This window comes from Marmota marmota, unplaced genomic scaffold (genome assembly GCF_001458135.2).
Source record: "Marmota marmota marmota unplaced genomic scaffold, marMar, whole genome shotgun sequence".
NCBI lineage: Eukaryota > Metazoa > Chordata > Mammalia > Rodentia > Sciuridae > Marmota > Marmota marmota.
In genome coordinates, this window is record NW_026000075.1 from 3,605,233 (window position 1) to 3,632,371 (window position 27,139).

The 27,139-nt window shown below is 39.7% G+C and overlaps 1 protein-coding gene across 1 annotated transcript in view; it reads right to left on the minus strand.

Moving 5' to 3' along the window:
• The window catches only part of Usp13 (ubiquitin specific peptidase 13), a 101,237-nt gene that overhangs the window by 53,315 nt on the left and 20,783 nt on the right, over window positions 1-27,139 (minus strand). The window contains exons 3-6 of the mRNA XM_015494234.2: window positions 19,974-20,034; window positions 11,056-11,177; window positions 4,883-5,025; window positions 2,852-3,036 (exon numbers count right to left, since the gene is read on the minus strand). Of these exons, the coding sequence (XP_015349720.1) occupies window positions 2,852-3,036; window positions 4,883-5,025; window positions 11,056-11,177; window positions 19,974-20,034 (511 nt within the window). The remainder of the gene's footprint in view (window positions 1-2,851; window positions 3,037-4,882; window positions 5,026-11,055; window positions 11,178-19,973; window positions 20,035-27,139) is intronic.

The following is a 27,139-nucleotide window of genomic DNA, read 5'->3' on the forward strand; positions in this document are numbered from 1 at the left end:
CCTGTGAAAAATGCCACTGTGGAGCACCACCAGGTGATACAGGCACACAAGAGGGGCTCAAGCCAGATCAAAAAATGAGGTAGTCATGCCTTGATTTCAATCAGGTTGTGAGAAACTCAAGGGAACTTATGCCTGGGTCAGAGGTCAGAGGTGAATACTATGACCAAAGAAGAAAGACCAACTTGAGAAGCTTCAGACCTGGAGCAGCCCGTGGAATGGGCAATCTCACAGCTGCCTCGTGCATCCCCGGACCACTGTCTTGCAGTGACCTGTAGCCCATAAGCACAGGTTATTAGGTTAATAACTAGTTTCCATGATGGAATAAAAACACCTCTCCAGCCTCCTTCTCACCTTTCTCCCATCGCATCAAGAACCTCCCCTTTGCTTGGCCAAAACAATGTCTCTTCCCCCATAGGAAAGCTTTTGTTTGTTTGTGTGGTATCTGTTTCCTGTTTTGTTTGTTATTGTCCCCATGGGGACCCAGAGTGGAACTGGATATGGGGCCTATTTTCATGACATGTGCCAACCATCCTGGCCTAGCCTGGGGGAATCCGGGCTTCTTGGGAGAACTACAATCTACACAGACACCTCAAGGATGAGAAGGAATTTCTCATTGAACAGGCACATCCTTATTGAGGGAAAGGAAATCAGGATGATCAGATCGAGGTATCATGAAGTAATTGAATCCACAACCTTCTTGAATTCCATGTCCACAAGGCAATCTTCTAAATATAATTTATCTTCCCACAGGGAGGGAATGTACTGGTCAAACTGACATAAACATCCCACATACTGGCAGTTGTGGTTCATATTATGATCTAAAAACGAATGTCCTGACTTTGAGACTTTGTCTCGGGTGAGTTGAAGTAGTTAGTGCTTTAGGGCCCAATGAGTGTAGAAGATGGTTACGTTGGCAGAGGTACCTTTACTAGGACGTATCCCCAATCGCCAGATGGAAGACACCCACCCTCCTGCATCTCAGGGTCCACAGGCTCATCGCAAAACACTTCAAGAAACTTCATATACACTCTTACTGATTCATTTGGCTTTTAAATAAACAGTAAGTTATAACTAACAAACAGATTTAAACATATTTAAAGGAAACAAAATAGAATTAATGCTATCCATGAACAATAATTAGACAGAAAACAGTCATTTTATTAACACTAAAACTATACAACATACACAGGACTCAAAGTCTTATCTTTTTTTCAAAAGTTAACATTATTTCAGCTACATGAATTCAAGAACTATCACCACAGGACATGGGGTCTGCACTGTTGCCCCTGTTTTACACACTCCATGAATGAACAAAGTTCTCCCTTTTTAACAACAATAACAAAAATAAACCCACTTAACAACTATGGCACATAATAGGTTAATATTCTTAATAACTAAAGAGTTCATTTTTTAAAAATTAAGAAAAACACCAACACGTATACATACTAGAAAATCAGTCTAATACATTTATATAAAAAGGACTACACCTGTCCAAAAACAATAATGAATTAAAAAAATTCCATGAAATTTGGGAGCAAGAAAAAATTTCCAACTGGGCTTGAAGGCACACACCTGTAATCCCAGTAGCTCAGGAGGCTGAGGTTGGAGGATTGAGAGCTCAAAGCCAGCCTCAGCAAAAGTGAGGCACTAAGCAACTCCGTGAGATCCTGTCTCTAAATAAAATGCAAAATAGAGCTGGGGATGTGGCTCAGTGGTCGAGTGCCCTGAATTCAATCCCCGGTACCCACTCCCCTGCAAAAAAAAGAAAAAAATTTCCAAAATGACAAACTAAACCCATTTAATGGTTGGTGAGAAGTGTTCCAGACTGAGTGAAAGATCTTGATCAATTAACTCTGAAGCAAGCTAATTCGATCACAGAACGATAACCAAGAAGAAAAGAGGAAAGACAGATATCTTTGTATTTCTTCTAAAAACACGGTCTTACCAAAAAACACAGAGGCAACAGAGACCCAAGAGAGCTGGGAAGATGGAGAAGGTTGGGGTGGGTACTGGTATAGACCTGCATTTTCAAGGATGATTAGATGATGGGTTCTTTTTTCTTATTCGGGCAGTATAATTATACCTAATGGTGTGATTCTCTATGCCACATTCATACTTCATACGTGCACATAAGATCCATCTCATTCCCCCTCCCTTCCCAGTACCCTCCCTTCTTATAGCTTCTGCTCAATATCTAAGTTTCTCATTCTGGACCTGAAATTATTTCCCTTTTCCATCACAAAATGGTAGGAGGAATTAACTATAGAATCATGGCCAAAAGCCAACACTTTAGGGCAGGCTGCATGAGAGCAAAAAGAAATAACTGATTCTGAAGCTGACAGTCCAAGTAGGAAGCCATCCTAATCCTTCAAAGAACGCGAACACCATCACTGCCAGGCGATTTCAGGGACTCTTAACAAAGAGAATTTGTTAAAACTCATCTTCTCCATAATTAACCCATTAGTTCCTAAAATGGTACTAATCCCCATAATGAATTCGAGGACTTTCTCCTACTGTTCTAATAGTGGGTTTAATTACGCATGTTCACTTCAAAATCCTCATTCCTGCTTCTGACCTCTTGGCTGAGAGATAAACAGAAGGGTATAACAATAGCAGCTAACGTTTTTTTCAAGCTTTAGTATGTGCACGGGGCTAAATGCCTTATTCTCATCCATAAACATGAGAGAGGTGCCATTGCTATTCTCCAGACAGGGAATCAGAAGGATTAGAAACTTGTTCAAGACTTCACAGCAGTTCAGAGTTCAGAGCCTACACCCACCATGGGGATAAAAGGATGGGTTAAATCTAAAAAGCCATTACATGTTCCCAGATTTGGAAAAGGCATACTCACCTGCCCCATCGGGAGTGATGGTTCCCAGCTTCACGGCTAGAGGGTAGCCCATGTCTCTATAGTGCTCCAGTGCATGCCCATTACCCCCAGAGCTGTCGAAGAACCACTTCCCACACAGGACAGAGCCGTCAGTCAAATTCAACCAGAGGTTCTCCCGCAGGTCACATCTGGCACACTTCCAACCACTGGAAAGTAGTGACATAGAGCAGTCAGAACAGCCGGAGCACAACAATACTAACATCTAAGAAAAACAGCGTCTCAAGCTGGCAGGTCAGAAGAAATGCTCTGTGGAATAACAGAGACTGATGCCTCCCCACCTTCTCCCCTCCAAACATTATCTTTACCCCTCCCAGAGCAGCAGGACCACGCTGCACCCTGCCTGCCTCCCAGACAGGGAGCATCTCTGAGATGATTCTTTGACTTTAGAAAACCAATACACAGCATGAAGGGTAGAAGGGAAGGTCATTTTCTCAAAATTCCCATGTGCTGGACAGTGGACCTTGAACAAGTTGCAAACATTAAGGGTCTGTGTATATAAATGGCTAACTCCTAAAGCATTAACCACTAGAGCAAACTAGTTTAAACTAATTGCTATTGTTATATCCTTCTGTTTATCTCTTGGCTAAGAGGACTGAAGCAGGAACCAGGAACATGCATAACTGAATCTACTATTAGAACAGTAATTCTAGTTTAAAACTAGAGTAAAACTGGTTTAAACAAAACTTTATAGAAGAGTCTGGATCTGGAGTGTCCGCCAAAGGCCCATGCATTAAAGACTTGGTCCCCAGCTTGGCACTACCAGGAGGAGGTTTTCTGGTCATTGGAGGCTGCCTTTAAAGAAGCTATCAGAACCCTGGCTCCTCCTCTTCCTCTCTCTCTGCATCCTATCATGAGGTGAGCAGCTTGCTCCAGCAGGAGCTCCCACCACATTGTGCTGCCTCACCACTGGTCCAAAAGCCACAGAACCAATTGATCATAGGTTGAAGCCTCCAAAACTGTGAGCCAAAACAAAACTTTTTCTCTTACTAAGTTGATTTATCTCAGGTATCTCAGGTATTTGTTATAACAATGGAAAGTTGACTAGCACATCCTACTACACTGCAAATCTAAATTAATGAGAAAAGAAACGGAATGGGAAATATCAGCTATGTGCCAGGTAACTTACATAAAGACTTATTGAATTCTAGTAAATGCTGTTTAGCACCATTTTACTATCCTCACTGCTACAAAGGAAGAAACTGAGACTCAGAAGTGACACTCCTTTCCTAAGACCACACAGAATGGAATACAGTAAAATCAGGGTCCAACCAAATCAGTCACATTCCCGATCCACCTGCCCTTTCCTCCAGGATCTGCCTCTGTAAACACACCAGCACCCAGTAAAGGAGATGCCAATGCAGCCCCAAGAGCAGTTCCACCAAAATGTGACAACCAAAGACTGTTGCAGAACAAACTCTGAGACAAAAACTTAAATGCAAGTGGCTTACGTGGGAGGTGATCCCAGGGGAGTGGGGAAGGCAGACAGGAAAGGGCAGGAGCCATATAGGGTGTGTTGATGAGCAGGTGACCATCATGGGCAACTGGGGCTCAGACCAGCTGGAGAACTACAGGAGACAGTTTTCTCACCTGGAATGGCAGGAGGCTAGGTATTTATCCACCCATTCCACTACCACTGGTAGAGGGCTATTCCAGGATAAGATGAAGGAGCTTTGACTCTGGCATTTCTGACCACTCCATGGAGGGCCCAGCTGGCTTCAGCAGGAGGAGACAACCCTCAGCCAAGAATTGCAGGGTTTTGCAACTGGCAGTTTTAGTGCAGGTGAGGGTTAGGGGATGGCCTAGGCACATTCTATAGCTACTGCAAACCTATAAGCTATTTTACAGAGACATTTTGAGCTCCTTTTAATAAAAGGCATTTGGTAAGAAAATATGTAACTGCTGATCAAGAAAAGAGGAAGAAAAGCAAATGTTCCTTTGACCACTGTTAAGGGCTAATTGGCTATTTGCTAATTGCTTATATTTGGCTCTTACCTTGGAGGAATCCTGACACCATTGTCCAACTGGGTGAGGTTATTGGCGTATTTAGATACTGGCAACTCATTTTCCCATGTGTCTGGGTCCTGCTTTCTGTATGGAGATTTTGAGCTGAGAACTGCATCACAGGCAATTGTCACCTAAAAGACAAACCCAGATGTAACATATAAAAACATTTTGTGAGAATAGCAACTGCTGGAAAGTAAACTTAAAAGCCTATTAGTAAATACAGCTTAACTGAAGAAAATTCAAACAACACATTTACCACAAGGGTGAGACCCTGGTTTCCTGCATTTTCCCCTGGACCTAACCAGGTTTTTATCCCTGGCCTACAAATGGGAGTATTAGCAATGACACAAGGTAGCAAGGAACCAAATGCAGTTTGTAAGCTCAAGCTCAGAGGTCAAACTGAACAATTCCAACCACTTAGCAAGCAGGGTAGAAAGTATGAGGTGGAAGAATTTACAAGGATGGAATTAGGTACAGGAATGCTCAGGATTTACCCAAGTGGTGTTTTCCTCCTAACAAGTATACACCATCATATCCAATATCCTCAACTCATCACACAATGGCATGCAGTCAAGGACACTTGAATGGAATGTACGCAGTGTGGCTCCATTTCTTAATCTGGTGCAAATGTGACCCTGGACAGGGACATGCCTAGGTACATTTGTGCCAGATCAGTCCACATCATGAGCAAATGTATGATGTCCTGCTTGGCACCAACTGACCCAGAGAAGAGGAAGATAGATTCTCTGCCTTCCCCCAAACCCAATTCATCCTGGTCATTTGCCTGAGATAACATTTGCTACTTGCTTAATACCACAAATTCTTTCTAGATGTCTTTAAAAACTTATATTATGATGAGAAGGTAAAATGGTACAAGCACCTTAGAAAACAGTAAGTTCCCCAAACGATTAAATAGAGTTACCACAGAACCCAATCATTTTACAACTAGGGTTATACCCAAGAGATATGTCAATCTGTGACCACACAAACACTTGTAAGCAAATGTTCATAGCAGCCTTTTTTATAAGAAAATGGAAACAACCAAAATAAATATCTGTGATAAAGATAACATAAAATAAAAGATAATGTGTTCATAGAATGGAATATTATTTGGCAATAAAAGGAAACGAACTACTGATATGGGCTATAACGTGGATAAATCTTGAAAATATATGCAAATGACAAAAAGACAATCATAAGGAACAACATATTTTTTATTCCATTAATATATCTAGAATAGATAAATCTATAGAGACAGAAAATAGATTAGTGATCTCCATAGGCTAGTAGGGTAGTTTAGAGGGTGATGGTTAAGGGAAATGGGGTCTTTGGGGGGAGCAATAAAAATACTCTAAAATTAGATAATGGCAATGGATAAGGAATAAAAGTGAATGAATTTTTTTTTTAAATGTTGAAAATAAAATTTGCATTCTACATTACTAACTTCCTGCACAATTAGCTGACCATTTCCTCCAGAGTAGCACTGACAACCAACCCGAGGACCAAGTAAGAAACAAAAGAAGTTTCTCAGCTGTCACCCCACCACCACCCAAGCCCTGAGCAACTCCTACAAATCCTCCAAGTGCAATACATTTGACATCTACCTCTTCTCCATTTTGGCCACCCCCTCCCAGTTTCAGACACCAGCATGGCTCACACAGATGGCCACACAGCAGCCTAGGTTTCTCCTTTCTTACACTCTATTCCCTCTTCTCTACCCAGCTGTCAGAGTGATCTGCTCTGAAAATGAGATCCTATCCTTCGCTAGAGTGAATTCTCCAGGGTGACATTTAACCCTACCCAGAGATGACACAGGGCCAGGTATAGACAGGAACAAGACAGAGGTCCCAGCCCTCAGAAGTCTGGGAATCTAGCTGAGCAATTCGGGAGACTGAGGCAAGAGGATCGCATGTTCAAGGCCAGCCTCAGGAATTTAGCAAGACACTAACTCAAAATATAAAAAAATAAAATAAAAATGAAAGGACTGGGGAGGCAGCTCAGTGGTAAAGCACCCCTAGATTCAATTCCCAGTACAAAAAAAAAAAAAAGTCTAGGAATCCATTACAGAACAAGCAGGCATAAATATGTAAACCTTTTAAAAGAGAAGCTTTCATTTATCTCTCACCACAATGGTTATATATAATTAGTCTTTCCTTTCAATTATCAAAATTCACCTCCCACCACCTTCCAGAGATGCCTGTGAAACACATGGCTGAGTATCTAAAAGCCTCTTCCAGATTTTTCCAGTGCTGAGTCCCTTCTAGGCCCCCTCAGCACTCTGGCTACAGCACCTCATCTTTTTAGTCTGATCTGATTGATATAAGCCCCTTATTTGTTTCATCAACTACATGGATCATTGCTCTGTCCTCCTCTGGATTTTCATTCCCCATTAGATCGTTTTTAGTGCTCTAGTTTGAAATGTACAGTGATATTAAAGAAGATTCAAATATAATCTTCCCTTTTCTTTGAATATCCTTTCTGGTGACATCCAACAAAATTCCCTTAGACTTCTGAACCACTTTTATAAACTACTGATCTAGTGTTTTTAAAATGTCATCAAAAAAAGAATCATTTATAGGCCCTTTTTATGAATAGCTGAAGGTCAGGATCAATCAATCTATAATTACTCTGTGAATTACTTTTTCCTTGGACTTGTTATCTGGAGTGAAGTGAGGAGACCTTGGCTCTATCCCAAGTCTCCTAAGCCTCAAGTGCAGTGGTACATTAGAACTCACTTGAGCTGGCTCATGGGAGTTGATGGTTCAATTTTAAGAAATTTCACGCTCCCATGCTTATTGCAATAAGCCAAGAAATGGAAACAACCTGAGTGTTCATCAATTCATGAATGGACAGAGAAAATATGGTATATACACACAATGAATACTAGATTTTTTTAAGTTTAAAAAAATAATAATAAGAGAGAGAGAGAGATCCTGTCATTTGCAACATAGATGGAACTAGAGGTCATTCTGTTAAGTGAAATAAGCCAGGCCCAGAAAGACAAGTGCCTCAGGAGCTCACTCATATGTGAAATATAAAAATAAGTTGATCACACAGAAGTTGAGAGTAGAATGGTGGTTACCAGAGGCTGGGAAGAGGAGAGGAGAGGAAGGGTTGGGGAAAGACTGACCAATGGGTACTGCTACAGTTAGATAAGAGCAGTACTGAGATAACAGATAACAGCTATATACTATATATTTTCAAAAGCTTTAAAATAGGATTTCAGGGGCTGAGGTTGTGGCTCAGTGGTAGAGTGCTCACCTAGCACACGTGAGGCACTGGGTTCAATCCTCAGCACCACATAAAAATGAAATAAAGATATTGTGTGTCTACCTACAACTAAAAAATAAATAATTTTAAAAAAGGATTCTAAATGTTTTCACCATAAAGAGATGATAAACGTTTCAAGAGACAGAATGTTTAATCTTATTTAAACATCATTAGGTATATACATGTATTGAAAAATTCACATGATATCCCATTAATATGTACAATTTTTACATTTATATGTACCAAAAAAAGAAAAAAAAATTAAGAAATCTTTGCAAGATGGTTGCTAAACACAACCCTTATTAAAAATTAAATTATATATAAACATACATAAAATATCTTTAAAAGGTAGCACATAACTACTCACTTCAAAAACTCCTCACTTTCTAGACGTCTTACTGTATCTACCATCCACATGTTCTTGAGGTTACTTACATCTACTTTAACTGAATAATGGGAATTGTAAAAACGGTCTGCTACTGCACCTCTCTGCCAACTGCATTCTATGATATCACGATGTTAGCCTGAAATCGGCCATGGAAGGAGTGGACACTGTGGGAATCACCTCACACCACAGGCAGGGCTGTTTCCCACAGGAGCCTGCTGTTAAACTACCAGCACAGCATCCGCTGCTCAGGTTCCTGAGGTGGGAAATGAAGACACTGAATTCCAGACTGCAAGGCCCTAGCTGAGCCCACAATGTTGCCTCTGTGAACCCTGTGCCACCCAGAAGTGGCTTCACTTTCTGATAGAATCTACAGAATAACTCTCTCAAATGAAATTGTTCTGGGCTGAGACATTCAAGAGATAAAGGAAGAGTCACCTCTTGGGTGTTTTTGAGACCAACAATTTTTTTTTCCCCAATGACTTTTTTAAAAAGAGCCAAGCACAGGCGTGCACACCTGTAATCCCAGCAGCAACTTGGGAGGCTGAAGCTGGAGGATTGCAAGTTCTAGATGGTCTCAGCAACTTAGCGAGGCCCTAAGTAACTTGGCAGAACCCTGTCTCAAAATTAAAAATGAAAAAAAGGGCTGAGGATGTGGCTCAGTAGTTAAGTGCCCCTGGGTTCAAACCCTGGTACTATATATAAATAAATAAATTTTCAAGTGAGAATCTTCAAATACCAAAAATACAGCAATAGCATGATAAGAAAATATAGCAACTAGCATCTTTTGTGTAGTTAAATCCTCTTGGTTACCAACAGATAAATCCTGATTTGTTATTCAATCTTCCTATTCAACCACTTCCAAATAATTCTTCTTTTTCCCCCATTCTTAAAGTATTTCTTTAAAGTAATAAATTTTTAATGTTAAAGTATTTTAAAAGATACTCTATTAAAAATTATGATATATCTTATGGATTCAGATTTCTGTGGCACTTGCCTTTTAAATAAGAATATTCATAGTTCAAATTATACTCTGAATACAGAGATGATTAAGAAGTTTTTTTATTTACTTTTTTCACATACTTCATGATGAGTGATTGAGAGAAAAATAATTTCTCATGATATTTATTCACAATATGCTTCTTCGTTTCCAACAGCAGAAACAAGAGTTGTATCAAAGAAGGGCATAGCCTTAATGTATCATTTCAGGTAATGGGATAAAGTAAGACCATTTTGTCCACTAATATATTTTATCCTTGCTAACAGTCACATGAGTCAACATGGAGAACCTGAGAAAGCAAAGGTAATTTAATTCTGCATGCTTCACTAAGTACTGGACACTTGGACTGGAAAAGGGTATGTTCCATTTAATAAGTAGAAGGGCTACAATAGATAAATACACAAATTTCTCATTTGGATGGTCACACATTTAGATATAAATTAGATCAAGGGAAAGAGGTTAAGTGGTAGAAACCTGGTCCCTGGTAACTTGGAAACCCTAAGCACAAAGGTCCCCTCTTGGCAGCAGCAAATGAGCAGATGGCTGTAGTCACGTAACATCCAGAAGATGGTGGGACCTAAAGACCTGACTTTGGTTCTGGCAGAGTTTGAAGGGGGGGGGGGAATAAACTTGACTCCCTCAGAGCCCCCTGCCATCTGTGGCAGGACCCTGAGAGGTCAAGGTGTGCTCAGAGTTGAAAACAGGGGAAAAAAGGGGGGGGGGGAAGAGGAAATGGAAAAAGGGAGGGTGAAGTGCTGGAGGCAACACAGGAAATGAGGAAAGACCAGGAAAAACATGTAGGGTCCCCATAAGAACTCTGTGCCCTCTTGGAAGATTCCAGAAGCAAAGGAAAACATCATGGCATCCCCCATCACCGCCACCAGCCCCAGCTTCAAGTAGTTCAGGATCCCTTCACAAAACTGGATTCTTACAGAAGGAAAAGGAAGAAAAGAGAAGGGAAGGCGATGGGAAAAGCTCATTGCTAAAGATATAAATGGTCTTCACAGGAGCAGAGCTGAACTTCCCCAGCGCTCCTGCACACCTGGGATTTTTGAGGGTCTGGTTTTTTTTTTTCATAATCGTGTTGCTGTCATTCTATAGTGGCACACTTTTATTTTGCCCCAGCAAAATCTTACATGGAAAGACAACATGAGAAGCCCAATTAAAAATACTGTCATCCTTCTGATCAGAAGATGGTCCCTCTCCAGCAGTCTGTGCACATGAGAAGGGCACACTTTGGAAATCAAGCAACAGATTGACAAGGAGGCCAGACCACCCTGGAGGAGGCTGGCCTGGGGAGCAATGAAGCCCACCAGCACTGGAAGTAAGAGGCCCAGCAGTACCGAACCACAATCCCACGAGACCCTGTCACAGAGGAGAAGCAATAGGCCCCTGTTCATGCTGTCACCTTCCCTGCCCCTGTCTCACACACACACACACACACACACACACACACACCTGACAGAGTCACGCGCATCTAGCTAGCAGCCGTGCACACTCACTGACCAGGGCTGGTAACTCCTCAATATTTGGTAGTGCTATTTCATAGTGGTCTGGGAATATAACAAGTTTGGCTTCATCTTCATATTCATAATCGTCGATATTTAAATCGTCATCAGTATCTAGATCTGAGGAGAAAACAAAAACAAAGAATAAAAAGTGAGGCAGCACACACTGGGAAAGCCAGAACACCATAGAGGACGCCATACCAAAGATGTGACGTTTACAATTTCCAACTCTGACACGACCGTCTGTCTGCCCCAAACCAGGAATAACAGGTCCTGCCATCTTCCCTTAGTCATGAATATTTATTTACCAGTGACAGATGTACGAAGAAGACTGAGTCATATCACAAAGTCTAGCAGAACAAACATATAAGCTAGATACAGATTTCTTAAAAGATATTTAAAGGAATATATTTCTAAATATGATTTTGGGGATACCTGATAGCTGATTTCTCAGGAATGGGCTATCATATAGAAGAAAGTGCATGGGTTTGAGAACTGGTAAACCTAGATTCAGTGCTGGTCCCAAAACTTCCTGTTACTTGGGGCAAGTCACAAACTCTGTATCTGTTTAGTTTCCTCATTTGCAGCTGGAGATAATAACACTTATCTCACACCATTTAGATAAGAGGTAAATGAGAAATTGTAGAAAAGAGACCTGGCACACAATGGGTCATCAATGAATGGCAGCTATTATTTAAAAACAAAATCTCCCTTTCACTCTCTCTCTTACCTATCTCTGTCTCTCCCCTGTGCCCATTCCCTTCCTCTAATGGTCATGAGATCTTGCAGAGTAAACCAGCTGGGGAAACCCTGTCATGTGAGCAGTACTGTTGCCCTTGAGCTGCAGAGAATTCCTAGTAGGAAAGATGAGCTTCTCCAGCCTGTTATCTCTTAAGTCATCACCTCTTTGCTTGGTTAATCTCTGGTAAAGGTTAGATGAAGTCTCAAGGAAACATCCTCTCACAATATTTACAGGGACACTTCAGTCTCACGTTCATGGGGATGCCAGCATCCCAGATCATGTTTGTATATTTCTAAGTTTGGAACTATGGTGACAAAAAGGAAAATTGGACTATATGCCACTCACACGCACAAACTCACACAGGAACAGGTACACAAACATATGGAGAAACACAGGCACTTCCAGTTATTTACACATTTGTATTTATTTACACATGATCTTTCCCAGAAGAAAGTCACCTGACTAGACTCTGAAGGTTGCCTGAGACCAAACGATCCAGATCCTGTTATTATCTTGTATACCTTTAACCAAAAACCTAGCAAATCTTACCTCTGCTCTGGAATTCTCAAAGGTAGGGCAGGTGTAAGTAAGAAATAAGATATAGAGAAAACACAATCCAAACATTTCAATAAAAGATTCTAAATAGTAAGAATCAGAAACTACAAAATGAAGAACTAAACAAAATGGCTAGATAGCCGTGAAAGGTTAATTTAATAAAAGATGATTTTAAAGATTCTATTAGCTTAAGAAGGAATGAAAGGCATTTATTTAAGCAAATAATTCAAACAAAAAGGCATTGTATGTGCTATAAAAATTTGAATGTCCCAGTATCTATATCTATAAAAAAAACTGGAACCTAAATATTCAACAAAAATGACATTCAACTCAACAGAATATTATTTAAATGACAGTTATTTAGACTATGCAGAAACATGGAAATGTTTTTGCTATGTTAACACTAAAAATTCATCTTCACTCTCCAGACAACTTTATATTATGTTCATAGATAAAAATTGGAAAGAAGCCTGCACCAATGAAAATATTGAGTGGGTGAACTTTGCTCTTAAAATATTCTTTGTTATTGCACATGTAACCATTTTAAATAACCAAGGACAAATCTCTTTTTTATTTTAATTTATNATATATATATATATATATATATATATATATATATATATATATGTGTGTGTGTGTGTGTGTGTGAGACAGCAGAATGCATTACAATTATATTACATATATAGAGCCCAATTTTTCATATTTTTGGTTGTGCACAAAGTAGAGTCACACCATTCATGTCTTCATACATTTACTTAGGGTAATGATGTCCATCTCATTCCACCATCTTTCCTACCCCCACGCCCCCTCCCTTCCCCTCCCTCACTTTTGCCCTATCTAGAGTTCAGCTAATCCTCCCATGCCCACCCCCCCAACCCCATTATGAATCACCATACTTAAATCAGAGAATACACTCAGCATTTGGTTTTGGGGGATTGGCTAACTTCACTTAGCTTTATATTCTCCAACTCCATCCATTTACCTGCAAACGCCACAATTTTATTCTCCTTTAATGCTGAATAATATTCCATTGTGTATATATACCACATTTTACAAAGTACAAATCTTGTGTTCACGTACAGTTTGGATTCATATAAGATAATATTTGCCCCCTTTCCAAAGAAAACATATTCACTAATACTAATTCAAATCTTACATGGTCTGAATAAGCAAACAAAGTCCAAAAGAAATCCTGTTCTAACATTTACTAACTCTGTCACCCCCGCTGAGTTTTTTCCAAGTTCATTTTCCTCATGAGTAAGCTATAGATAATATTATCTACTGCATAAGATTAACAGGATTAAGCAAGATAAGGTCTTAAGGCACCTAATAGGATCTAATGAGTCCGAGAGACTCACAGATAATCACCAGAATCACATCTTCATTACCCTCTCCACATTCCCAACAGTTAACACCATCCAAAATGCCTCCCCTCCCTTTAGCTGCACCAGCTCAGAAGTAATCCTGAAATAAGTTTCAGGAAAACCATGGCATTGTGTGGGGATCTTTCAGATGATCTAAGTGTGGAGAAGATAGATCTTCAAATGCTTCTCAATTATGAGCTCAGAGAGGGAACAAGTCGTATTCACCTCCCATATCCCCAAACTCTGCACAGTGCCCCCACACACACCATGCACTCAGCACACATTCATAAAAGGAGACTTCAGGAAGCCAAGATCACTAGTGTGCTCAGGACGGATGACAGCAAAGCAAGGACATCCAAGGAGGTGTTGTGCTGCTGTTCTCATTGGCTGCTCCTGTGTGTCCAGGAGCAGCCAATGACAAGAAGCAGCAAGACAAGCAGAACTTCGTTGTACTTCTTTACACTTAGTTCATAATTTACTTGTATTTTTAATTCAATAGAATGGAAGGGGCTCATGATCTTTCCCAAACATCTTAAGTAGGGAAAAGCCTTAGCAGAGGCGACCTACATGCTGATTTTAAGAGACAAATCTAAGGCTTTCTGAACATAAGTGCTCCAGAGCCCCAAGTATGATCTAAAATTTACATATTTCTTTAAATCAAGTCTCACAATGCAAATAATATCTAGCTGAGGAACCTACAGAGTAACCATACTGTGGGGACCCACAGGACTGGGGCTCCCTACTCCCCCCAGCCACTGAGGCTATTACTGGCAATACCCAGAAGAGCTCTTTCTCTAAGTTAAAACAAAGCAAAGCAAAGCAAAACTTCTCCCCAATTCTGCTTTAATAATCTCCCAGGTCCCTGGGAGAAGAGGTTGGGACTACACCCTCCTCTCCCAGAAGCCTGGGCAGTACAAAATAAATCCAAGGCTCCAATTCCTCCTGCAGAGCCCTCTCGGCTTGACCACGCTGACTTCATCTTATGTGCTGGAGGTGAACAATCTGTCCTGTGGCTGCAAAATCTGACCAACTATTTACCTTTGAAGAGGGCATGAGGGAAAAGCCCCTTGAAAACACAACTCCTCCTTTGACCCATTCCAGAAGGAAATGGTAAATGGAGTTATTTACACCTTCTGGTCCCAAAAGCTTGGATGAGTGGTCTGAACAGGCCCAATCCCAGAATTTTTCTCAAATTTTCTGTTTTCAACTTGTTTCTCATTGAGTATGAATGCCATAGCTAAATCAAAAAGTGGAATTTGAGCTCTCTGAGGTTTGGTGGTAGCTCTTCAATGCTCCACTCTTTGAACGCAGAGGTACTTAACTCATTTACTCCTATTCATGAAAAGTGGCAAAGGAGACTCAACAAAAATATGAGTATTGAACACTGTTTTTATGGCATACCAATGAGATGGTATTTTAAATGCATTTCCAGTTATTTACACATTTGTAGCTTTTTTGCTACATGTGTATGTACAAATACATACGAGTGTGTGTGGAAATAGATAGAGATACAGTTACAGATGTATATACAGATGTATGAACATTTAGGCCAGAATCACAATGTAAGCCCCAGGATATTTCTTTGAGGATCCTGGACTCCCTTAGCTCCCTGCCTCCTTCCTTCTTTCTCATAACACACTCTAGTTTTATGTCAGTTAACTTCTGAAAATCAAAAACTCTCATGTTGTTGCAAGTTATCTTCCTAAAAGACCACCTAATGGTGTCTCTTATCCAGCGCAAAAACATTAATGAAAAATTACCCAACAGTTTTTTCATGGGGGACCTAAGCTGAAGGAAATGCCTGATCATTCTGTTCATTTAGTAGTTAGGTCCAGAAAACTAAGTATTTATGGTATAACTTGGTAGCCACTTGAAAACTTAATCCACACATATTGGAAGAAACTATTTAACCTCATTCTTAACCACCATTCCTTACTAATGAGATGTGTGCACCAGCTGAACTGCACAACTTCTCCTTGAATCAGACTGAATACTGCCACCCATCCACATTGATCTTGATAAGGTCCTGGTCTTTTGCCATAGAAACAACTAACTTTAAAAAAAAAAAAAAAAAAAAAAAACACTTGAATTTTCAAAGAGATGAAGTCACTGGAAGGAATACAGGATAAACTAAGAGCAAAACAACATCAAGGTTAATTCATGCAGGTTTGATCATCACTGTTCCCTCAAATATTTAAAATATTCCTGTGAGTTTACTGCAGCATCTCAGGGTGCCTCAGAGCACAGTTTTTTGGAACCAAAGTGTCAATAGCTCCCAACCACCCTCGGGGGGAAAAAAAAAATGTAAAAGCATGGCCTACGTACAGACCGGTGTTGAAAGGAAAAACAAGGTGTACGAAGATGTACCAACTGAAAATATCATTTGTCTCTGGGAACAAGTGACTGGGAGACAGGGAAGACAGAGAAACTTTTCACTACACAGCCTTTTACAGTTTTTTTGTGAAATTTTAAGCTTTGTCCATAGGTTAGGTGTTCAGAAAATATTTTTAAATCCTAAATGCAAAATAGTATAGAATTCAAAATGATTTTGAAATTACCCATGATCACAGTTGTTGATTAAAGAACAAATTACCAACAAAGCCTGGAGATGAGGTCATTTCACTTGAATGGATATCAAAGTGTTTCAGAGGAAGGATGACTTGTCCACTGAGAGGCGGATGACATGCAGGAGGCTCGGGCCAGCTGTTCAGTACCAGCTAAAGGCCTCAACCTCCCTGACAAAATCATTATTAAAGGCTGTAATCAAACAGTGATTTTTAATGTCACTGTTGAGTCACTGGAAAAGGAATTGTTCACAAAATCATCAGGGGAATGGAAGGGGAGGGAAAAAAAAAAAAAGCTTCAATCCAAAATAAAGCATTGGCCATCTACATCTGCTTTATGAAGGGGAAGGCAGGGTATCCCAACAACTACATTTCAGCACTAGTGAGATGGTGCTTCCCAGTCAAAGAAATTGCCAAACAGGTCTGAGTTCTTTTCCCCTCTATAAAGAGATGACCCTAATGTCCCTTTCAAAAAAGGAAATATGTATGGCAGAAGCTACTAGCTGCCTCCCACTACCTATTCTCCCTTTTCTCTTTAGTAAGAACCCCCAACTTCACTCAGTGAAGCAGTTAGTAGACTTTATTTTCTAGTTTCTTCTGCAGCAGAGTGTGACCAAGTTCTGATCAGAGAGATGTACTATAAGTGGGGATCTTTGAAAAGTCAGACAAAAAGCAGGTGATTACACTGGAAAATTACTTTTTTTTTTTTCTTTTCCTTCCCCCTTCCTCTTTCTTGCTTTCCAAATGGGAAGGAGATGGTTGGAGTCCCTAAACCGACTTTGGGCCAAATGACAATGAGGTTGGAAGTCATAGGCCAAGATGGGAGGATAAAGCAGAAATATACAGAAAATCAAGATCCCTAATGAACACGTGGCCATCCCATTATCCTGTACTTAACTGCTTCCCAATCTCCTTCACATGAGAGAAATAAGCACGAATCTTATTTAAAGTTGTCAATATCTAAAGCTTTCTGTTACATAAACTGGAAATAATCCTAATAGGACCCACCACTACAGGCTATATCTACTTGAACTCAAGAGCTGTGATTAGTGTGACAAGAGAAAATTGCTCCTGGGACATGAGAAGCAGTGCTGGAGAGAACTGTCACTCAAGGCCTGCAACACTAAGTTCTTACGCAGATGGAGGCACTAATGTAAATACACTTGAGGGTAAAACAAGAGGGAGAAATGGGGTCTAGGGAAAGCCCCAGAGAGCTAACGCCATCCCAGTTTACATTTTTTAAAAATGAACACAGTCCAAACAGAACACTCAGGCAGGCTGGGCTGTGAATTTCAGATATATCCTCTAGTCTTCTGAGTCACAGAATGTTGATTGAACAGAGTGGCTAGTAAGAAAAGTCCCATCGAAATGAAATGATGGGTAACAATCAAAGGGGCCCATGGAGTGTAAAGTACAAAAACTCAGAGCTTACCTTTAAGTTTTAATTAATTTTTATTGGTACATCACAACTATACATAATGGTGGGATTCATTTTTACATCATCATATAAAATACATGCACACAATATAAAATATAATTTGGTCAATTTCATTCCCAGGAACCTCCTGTTTCTTTCCCTTCTTCCCTCCCCCTGGTCCCTTTCCTCTATTCAATTGGTTAAATAAATTTTATAAATAGTGACTTGACAATATCCTCTAATATCAAAATAATTACTAAAAAAAAAAAAAAAGCAACCTCCAAGTCTCTTCAGTAAAAGACACAAAGTTTAAATAAAGGCTAAGAGTTTTGCTAACTTCTTCATTCAACCAAAAATAAATAAATATGTAACAATAGTATGTCAAAATGTTAAATTATTTCTACCTTCAAGAAGTTCATACTGATGTCATTTAATTCAGATGTCACATTAATTATGTATCAGTGGAAGGAACCAAAAGACTAAATAAAAACCAGAGCATCACAATGCATTCAATCATTTCAGCAAGGATGGTTTGGGTTGGTTGGTTGATTGGGGCACATTGAGAAATGGGAAAGACTGACCAGGGTGGAAAAGGCAACGGCAAATAAGCCTTCTAAAGAAAACCCAGAGCTGGAAAGCAGGAGAGAAGACAGCAAAACTGGGCCTAGCACAGAGTAACTGAGAATCAAACCAGGAGGGAAACTCAGCTTCATGACTGTTTCAGCGAGTCTACTTATCAAACAATGCATGAGACTTCACTGCAACGATAACATGTATTTGTTATGGAAAAGTTTAAATACAAATTAAAAAATCATAATCATTTTATCACAGGAGCTATTGTTCACAATTTGGAGTACATTCTTCCAGTCTCCCATTTATATATTTATATATGTGTGTTTGTGTGTATATATATATATGCACATATGTACATACAAAGATAATCATACGCATACATGCATGCATACAAACATACATATATGTACACATATACATATATACACTATATATTTTTGTTTGTTTGTTTGTTTGTTTAATTGTTTTGTTTTGTTTACCAAAATGAAATCATACTATTCAAGCAATTTTGAGATTTCTTTCAAATAAGAGATGTAAACTGGTTGGTCAAACATCGAATCATTTTTTTCTCCTGAGGAAACTATATCAGAAGCCTAATATGAAATATGACCATAGTTGTATGATATAGAAATCAACATAAGCAAAACTGACTGTTCTTGAATGAGGGAAATTAAAATACCACCATTAGACAAATACCCTGTAATAATTATTACAAGCAAGATCCACTCATAGATGGTAAAATCAATTTTTAAAAAACTCTAAGAAACATGACATTAGTATAGTCTCAAAGCATCCACAAGGTATTTATTAATTACATTATAAGTTCACAGTGAGAAACCCTGTAGACACAACCTGAACAAGTGATCAAGTTCAACATCACCAGCATGAAATCATACCAACGTCATGTACCTCTCGATAGCATGCACTGAGAGGGACACATTCCTTTTGTGGAAATTTCCCCAGGAATACGTAACTTCAGACTCTTCGTGATAAAACATCAGACAAACCCAAAGGGAGGCAAAATCTACAAAATAACTGACCAATAGTCTTCAAAAGTGTCATAATTATTAAAGACAAAGAAAGCCTGAAGGACTATCACAGATTGGAAAAGGTGATGGACACATGAAAATTAAATACAAAGTGGGATCCTGGACTGGGTTGTGTAATCAAAAAGGGACATTAATGGACAAACTGCTGAAATCCAAAAACTTGCAGTTTGGCTAATTTTTTTTTTAAAGAGAGAGAGAGAGAATTTTTTAATATTTATTTTTTAGTTTTCGGCGGACACAACATCTTTATTTGTATGTGGTGCTGAGGATCGAACCCGGGCCGCACGCATGCCAGGCGAGCACGCTACCGCTTGAGCCACATCCCCAGCCCAGGCTAATTTTTTGAAAAAAAAGAAAAACTGGCTCTTCTTCCAAGTCAATGAAAAGAGAGACCAGAGCTAGGTTCTCAAGTGACTCTAGTCACTATAAATATAATCACTTCAAAGCACTAGAGCCAACTAAGGGTGCCAAAGCTACCGTCACCACCAGGTAAATGCAGAGTGGAGTCAGAGCCTCTTGATTTAATTTGAGCCTCTTATCCTTATATTGTAGAACAATAAAGAACCTATAATTACTGTAATTCAGACATGCACATGCACACACATACACACAGAGGAAATCTGAGGAAACTGCTGACAATGATTTACATTACCTAAAAAAATCTTGGAATTCCTCCTTTTTGGCAAAGCTCCACCAGATGCCCCTCTTACCTTCTGGGGGAAAAAAAGAGAAAGAGATCATTAAAACACAGCCTACAGAATAAAGTTTGAGAAAAAAAATATATATGAGTGTGCGTGCATGCATGCATGTGTGTGTGTGTGTGTGTGTGTGTGTGTGTGTGTGTGTGTTTTTCAGAGATTCACAGTTTTTAGGGGAAATAGTCAACCCGACCTAGAAATTCCAGGACAAACAGGAACTGGACCCAGTTCCATGCAAGTAGGTAGAGGGCAATGCTATGGTCCCACCTGATTATTTTCACCAAGTTATAAAGAAAACTTTTCTGGAAAGTGAGGTGGTAACCAGGGATCAAGATGAAGTAGATGTTTGGATTTCAATTAGCAAGTGCTCCCAAGAGGACTGGGAAAGAGGCCTCCAAAGAGAGGCTGTCTCTTTGTCATACCTGACAAAAGGAAAAGACAATGGTAACTCCAAGAAGTCAGAGTCCTGTTCCCTTGCTAAATCAGGGGATCCCCAGAGCTTGGTCCTAGGCATTCTCTACAACTATTATTAAAAGATTTGATAAATATCAATATGCATCACTGATACCCTTGTCATATGAAGCCTCAATCCAGCCTCTCTCAAGCTTTCTGCAGCACCGTCAGGTGGCTGTGATCCTAAGCTTTAGATATTTTTTGCCAATAGTGAAAGTCAGCAGCAGCAATGAACAAATGCCTGAGAAGCAGTGGGACTAAGAGGTCATTCATCTGACGCTCACACAAGTAACTTGATTCTCAGATAGGACTACCATAACTTTTGCTTCCAATGATGAAAACCATTTCCACACTGTATATTTTTTTTTTCAGTTATTGGAAAATAGCATGGTTCCAACAGATTGTAGCATGTGGCACTAACCCCAGGATCCTTCCAAGTGGCTACTGTGTCAGGGTTTTGCTGTGCACTTTCTACAGCTTTAATGTGTTTTAGGAGTCCTAAGTCTACTTTCCCACATTTTATTATTTGATATTGAAGGCCAACTCATTTTAGCTCTGGAGAGGTGTTCATTTGGAAGCCATCAGCTCAGGGAGTGAATGAACAGGGACGTGGGTGACACCGATGTGGGGAAGATCATCTTTCAATCAATATTCGATATTGAAGGCCAACTCATTTTTGTGCTTCTCGGATTAAGATTTTACAGCTTCTACTAAGGTTTGCCATTCACATCTTGGGAATAACGAAATTATGGAACACTTCAGCTTTCAAAAACCTGTTCCTCCAAATACGGAGGCCAAATACATGTCTCCTCTCCTAGAATCCTTCCCCTCCCCACCACTCACCTTCCTCAAAAAGAGATGAAATGGAACCAAAGGTTCACTTAACAATCCTGAAGATAACCTGAAATCTCGATGGCAGTTTATGGTGTCCTCTTCATGGTTCCAATCTCACCAGTCCCACCCCCACCCCATTTCTGCATGATGGTGGAGGCAGAACAAAGAAAAGAGGCTGCATGAAGACTTCCTAGAACATGGGGCTCTCCCTGATGGTGAGATACATGCAAAGACTTGGGAGTAGGGGGTTGGACTTCCCTCTAAAGACCATCACCTATGTTTCTGCTCCTACATCATTCCACAGTGGAAATCGGCAGGGTTTGAGAAGCTGAAACTACTCTACCATCAAATATGGCTGTGCCCGGGTGTCAGGTTCTGTGCTAAGGATCAGGGTACAAACTGAATGAAGATGCATTCCATCTCTTGAGCTCACCAGCAGTGTAGGGAAACATACGTAAACAACCACCAAATAAATAAATAAATAAATAAATTGTGGCAAGAATCAAGACAAATTTTTTTTAAAGGTACAATCATATTAAAAGGAGGAGGAATTGCTTGGTTCATCTGGAGTAGGAGAGGGACAGGGCTGGTCATGTAACAAGAACAGCAGTACCTGCAAAAAGTAGCTACTCATAAATATTCGGATGGATGGATGGATGGATGAATGGATGGACGGACAGATGGATATTTTGACCACAGAGAGTACAACAGGTAAAAAAGGAATAAGGGTTGAAGTAAGGCATCCCAAACAGAGAAAAGAGCATACACAAAGGCACGAAATCTCAGGGTGTTCCAGAAAGGAGAGTGGTTTGCCATGTACAGAGCATGAAGTTGCTGGAATAAGAGGGAGGGTTATAAAGGCTGTGAAGACCAGATAATGAGCACCTTGTAATCATGCAAAAGTCTGAACTGAGGCCAAATCCCTCATTCCCAGGGTGACACATCAGAGACTGCAGCTTCAGGATGCCAAGATGCATAGATTTATGCACTGGGGAAGATCACTCTAGGGGAGGGTGCAGACTAGGAGGGACCAAAGGCAGTCAGTTTAAAGGAAGGAAAATCAGTCAGAAAGCCACTGTGCCAGTTCTTTCCAGGGACACTGAACACTCAGAGGAGAAGAGCAAACATGAAGAGGATAAGATGGACTTCAGAGCTATTTGGGAAAACCAGATAACCAGACCTGATCACCAAATAGACAAGAAGGAAAGTGAGCCCAAAGGATGTCTAGGACCTGGCATTCAAGAGGAAGGACAATTTTGAGAAAGAGGATAATTTGTACATCTGGGCACAGTAACCTTGATATATGAACCTGATGCCTATGCTATATTGCAGAAGAAAAAATCCAGGTCACAGTTAGGTGGTCAGATCTTTAGCTCTGGAGAGGTGTTAATTTGGAAGCCATCAGCTCAGGGAGTGAATGAACAAGGACGTGGGTGACACCGATGTGAGGAAGAGCATCTTTCAGAGAAAGAAGGCAGGATGATCAAATGGCATCCTAGGATAGGCCAATAACTACAGAGGTGAAGGAAAGAACAGATGCTCGTTTAAAACACGGGGAGAAGGCAGTCAGAAAGGAGGCAGGGAGCTAAGACATGGTGGTACCAAAGGAAGCCAAGGAGGAACAGTTCCAGGTGAAGAACAAACTCAAATATTCACACACACCCTCCAAAAAAAGCAACATTAGAGCTAAAATGTATCCATCCATGGTGGCCACGGAGCTCACCCACCTCCTGGGCACTCCGGGTGGATTAACAAAATCAATCAGACTACAGGGAGTCCCTAAAGGGAGATGTAAAGGAGACCACAAGAACCGTCTCTAGAGAAGCTTCAGTTGAAGGATGCAATGCCTACAAGAGAACACAAACTAGAGGGTCAGTTTGGTGAAGTGTTCTGTTTTAGGCAGGAGAAAATAAGCCAGAAGACACTGAGGCTATAAGAGAGAGCAGAATTAATGAAGGAGCAAGTTTCCTGAGGCAGGAGGAGCCAGGACCGACCGGGAAGAGAGATGGGAATCCTCCTGCTGAGATGGGAGGGAACAAAGGTGAAAACATGGAGAGGAATTCCATAAAAGAAATTATGTGGATGCCTATCCAGGGCCCCTGTTTTCTCTCCAAAGTATAAATCAAAATAATTTTCTGAGAACAGTAAGTACTAGTAAAGGCTTGAGGAAGGTAGCCAACATTCAGAGTGGCTACTCAGGGCAGTAGGAGAGGACAAAGAGTATGAAGGCTCAACAGAAGGAGGAGAACAGAAATTTGACCTGGTCCCTGAGATGCTTTGGATGTTACTTGCCCAAAGTCCCCAGAGTTCAAGCTTTGGATATTTGGTCTTCAGGGTGATACTGGGCAGTGGTGAAACCTTTTTAAACGTCTCTCCTTAGGTCAATGGTGACATGCCCTCCATTCCTACAGGAGGAACTGTAGGAATCTAGTCTCCCAAAACAGGTTTCTGCCCCCATCATGCACTCTGCCATTAGTCATTGGCCATGGGATCCTTTCCAGAGCTTGTGCAATGCTTTCTGGACTTTCTGCCTCCAAAATTATGAGCTAAATAAAACTCTTTTATATAAAGTTATCTTTCCTCGGGTATTTTGTTAACAGTAATGCAAAACAAACAATATAGTCCCAAACCCCATGGTGCTATGGAGTTTCCTGCAATCTGTGTATGGAAATAGAGGGAGACATAAATGGGCTAACTGGGGTTCCGGTGGATAATTAAGGAGGTAAGACAAGAGGATACGTATCAATTAAGGGGACTGTAGATGACAGAATATTTATTGTCATAAGACATGAAAAGTAGGCTAAACAAGTCACGGGCTCAGAAGACTCAAGAAGGCAGAACAGATCAAAATAGAAATGAACAAGTAAAAGCCAAAATGAATAGAGGTTGTTGCCAAAGAGTAAAATGCTTAACTTAAAATTTCAGAGGCAGAACTAATAATAGAACATAATCAGCATTCCACAACACTGCTGAAAGTTTTGTGAACTTGAACAACTTACTAAGTCTCTGGGCCTCAGTTTTTCTTTTTTTTTTTTTTTTTTTCCTTTTCTTTCCATCTCCCAACCCCTGTGAGTGTCTTAAAAGCTCATTACCCTACACTAAGATATATGGGACAAAGCAGACTTCATAAGAATTGTATGAGCCAGGCACCGTGGCACACACCTGTAATCCCAGCAGATCAGGAGGCTGTGGCAGGAGGATCACAAATTCAAAGCCAGCCTCAGCAAAAGCAAGGTGCTAAGTAACTCAGTGAGACCCTGTCTTTAAATAAAATAGAAACCAGGGCTGGGCATGTGGCTCAGTGGTAGAGTGCCCCTGAGTTCAAACTCCATACCAGCAACACTCCCCTGCCCAAAAAAAAAGAAGTGCAATTTAGGACCCAACAGTAGTAGTGAATGTAAATCTCATATGTCAGGCCCAAATTAAATTATTTTAAAGCTAATCTTTGAATGTGTGACTTATCTGACCTCCTGGTCTTTCTGTTAAACCAAGAACATATTAGGTAGGCAAAGGTGAGAGACTAAATAAAATTCAAATCAAAATTGACTAGAAGATGAAAGATAGTCTACAAACTATTAGGACTAATAAAACGGGCACTTGAAATAATAACATACCCAATCATTAACCAATTATATAACACAACATCAATAAGTAACGAAACTTGTAAAATTAATAAGTAACGAAACTTGTAAGAAATAAAAGACAGAGGTCACGTTAGTAAAAAAAATTATAAGTTTCCTAAAAAACTAACAAAATATAAGTCCCTTTACCAAAAATTACAAAATATTATTGAGCAAAATAAAAGACCTGAATAGAGAAAAGTCAAGTCAAATGGCCATTCGATAAATATTTGTGAAACACCTACTATATGCTAAGAACTATTCATGCTAACACACAGAAATGAACAAAGCAGACAAAGTCCAGGCCCTCATGAAACTCCCAACAATAATCCTTGCAATGTGGATTATAGGTTGCTCTATGAAGTTAATGTGAATGTGATCGAAATCACAATAGGACTTTTTTTACCCAGATGAACTGATTCCAAAGTCCATTTTAGAAAAATAAATGTTCAAAAATACCCAACAAAGTTCTGGGGAGAAAACAAACATGTAAAGAGTGCTCGCGCTACCAGATATGCTGAGACGAATAAGATAGAACACAAGCAAGAGTCCCAATATGACCACAGTATGAATGTCAAGCTACAATATAAAAAAGATGGCACTATAGGGGCTGGGGCTAGAGCTCAGTGGCAGAGCGTTTGCCTAGCATGTGTGAGGCACTGGGTTCGATCCTCAGTACCACATAAAATCAAGGTATCTTGTCATCTACAGTAAAAAAAAAAAAAGAGATGGCACCATGAATCAACCATTCTGAAAAGCAATACTTTATTAGTAGTGGGACAGCCAGTTATCAACATAGAAAAAAATAGATTACTTTATACAAATATGAAAATAAATTATACAAAATTTCAAAACTTAAAATTTTAGAACATTCTCATACATATATGCATATACTTGCTTTAAAAATCAAACTACTAGGGCAGGGGATGTGGCTCAAGCGGTAGCGCGCTCGCCTGGCATGCGTGCGGCCTGGGTTCGATCCTCAGCACCACATACCAACAAAGATGTTGTGTCTGCCGAAAACTAATAAATAAATATTAAAATTTAAAAAAAAAAAAATCAAACTACTAGAAGAAATACTTTATGACCTTCAGTTCTGAAACAGTTTTTTAGAAAGATACAAAAGGCATAACTTATAGGAAAAAAAGTTTAGTAAACCTAACTACAATTTAATTTAAAACTCCACAAATTGTTTTCATAAAAAATGTGAAAAGACTATCAGCCAAATTATTTCGTTATATTGTGTGCACGTATGAATATGTAACAACAAATCCCATCATTATATACAGCTACAATGTGCCAATAAAAAAATGTAGAAAAAAAAAATACGTGGGTATCTACCACTTACCATTAAAAAAAAAAAAGTAAAAAGACAAAAGATAAAACACAGACCATAAGAAAATTTTGCATATAACAGGCAAAGATTTGGTACCCAGAATGAAAAAAGAGTTCATTAAACTTACAAAGAAAAAGATAAACCACAAAGAAAGAGGCAAAAAAACATAAATAGGCAAATCAGGAAAGAAAGAAAACAATAAAATGGACAATAAATACACAAAAAGGTGTTCAACCCCCAAAAAAGGAAATGATAAATACTTAGGTGTCAATTCATAACCAATAGACTGGCAAAAATCAAAAGTCTGGCTAAGGGCTGGGGTTATTGCTCAAGGGTGGGGCGCTTGCCTAGCATGCGTGGAGAACTGAATTCAATTCTCAGCATCACATGGAAATGAAATAGAGGTGTTGTGTCCACCTACAACTAAATAAATATTTTAAAAATAATGATAAAAAAAAAGTCTGGCTAAGGGCTGGTGAGCGTATGGGAAAACAGTAATTCAAAATCACTGCAGACAGGGGAACAAGTTGGTGTAATCACTCTAGGGAGGCATTTATCTTCATCTAATAAAAATAAAGATAAATGCACTCATAAGTCAGCAATACCATTTCTAAGATATATTTCCTAAAGAAATCTTGCATGTGTACCCCCAGGAGAAGTGTATATATTATTGCATTGTTTATAATAGGAAAGAAAGAAAGAAAGAAACTATTTAACTTTATCAATGAGACTAGTAGAAATTACAAGATACTCATAAGATGGAATACCAAATAACTACTAAAATAACTAAGTATATCCAGATGCAATTCAACATGGATAGATTCCAAAACAACATTGAGAGGGAAAACTACACAGAAATATAAGTAGAAGTGTGATC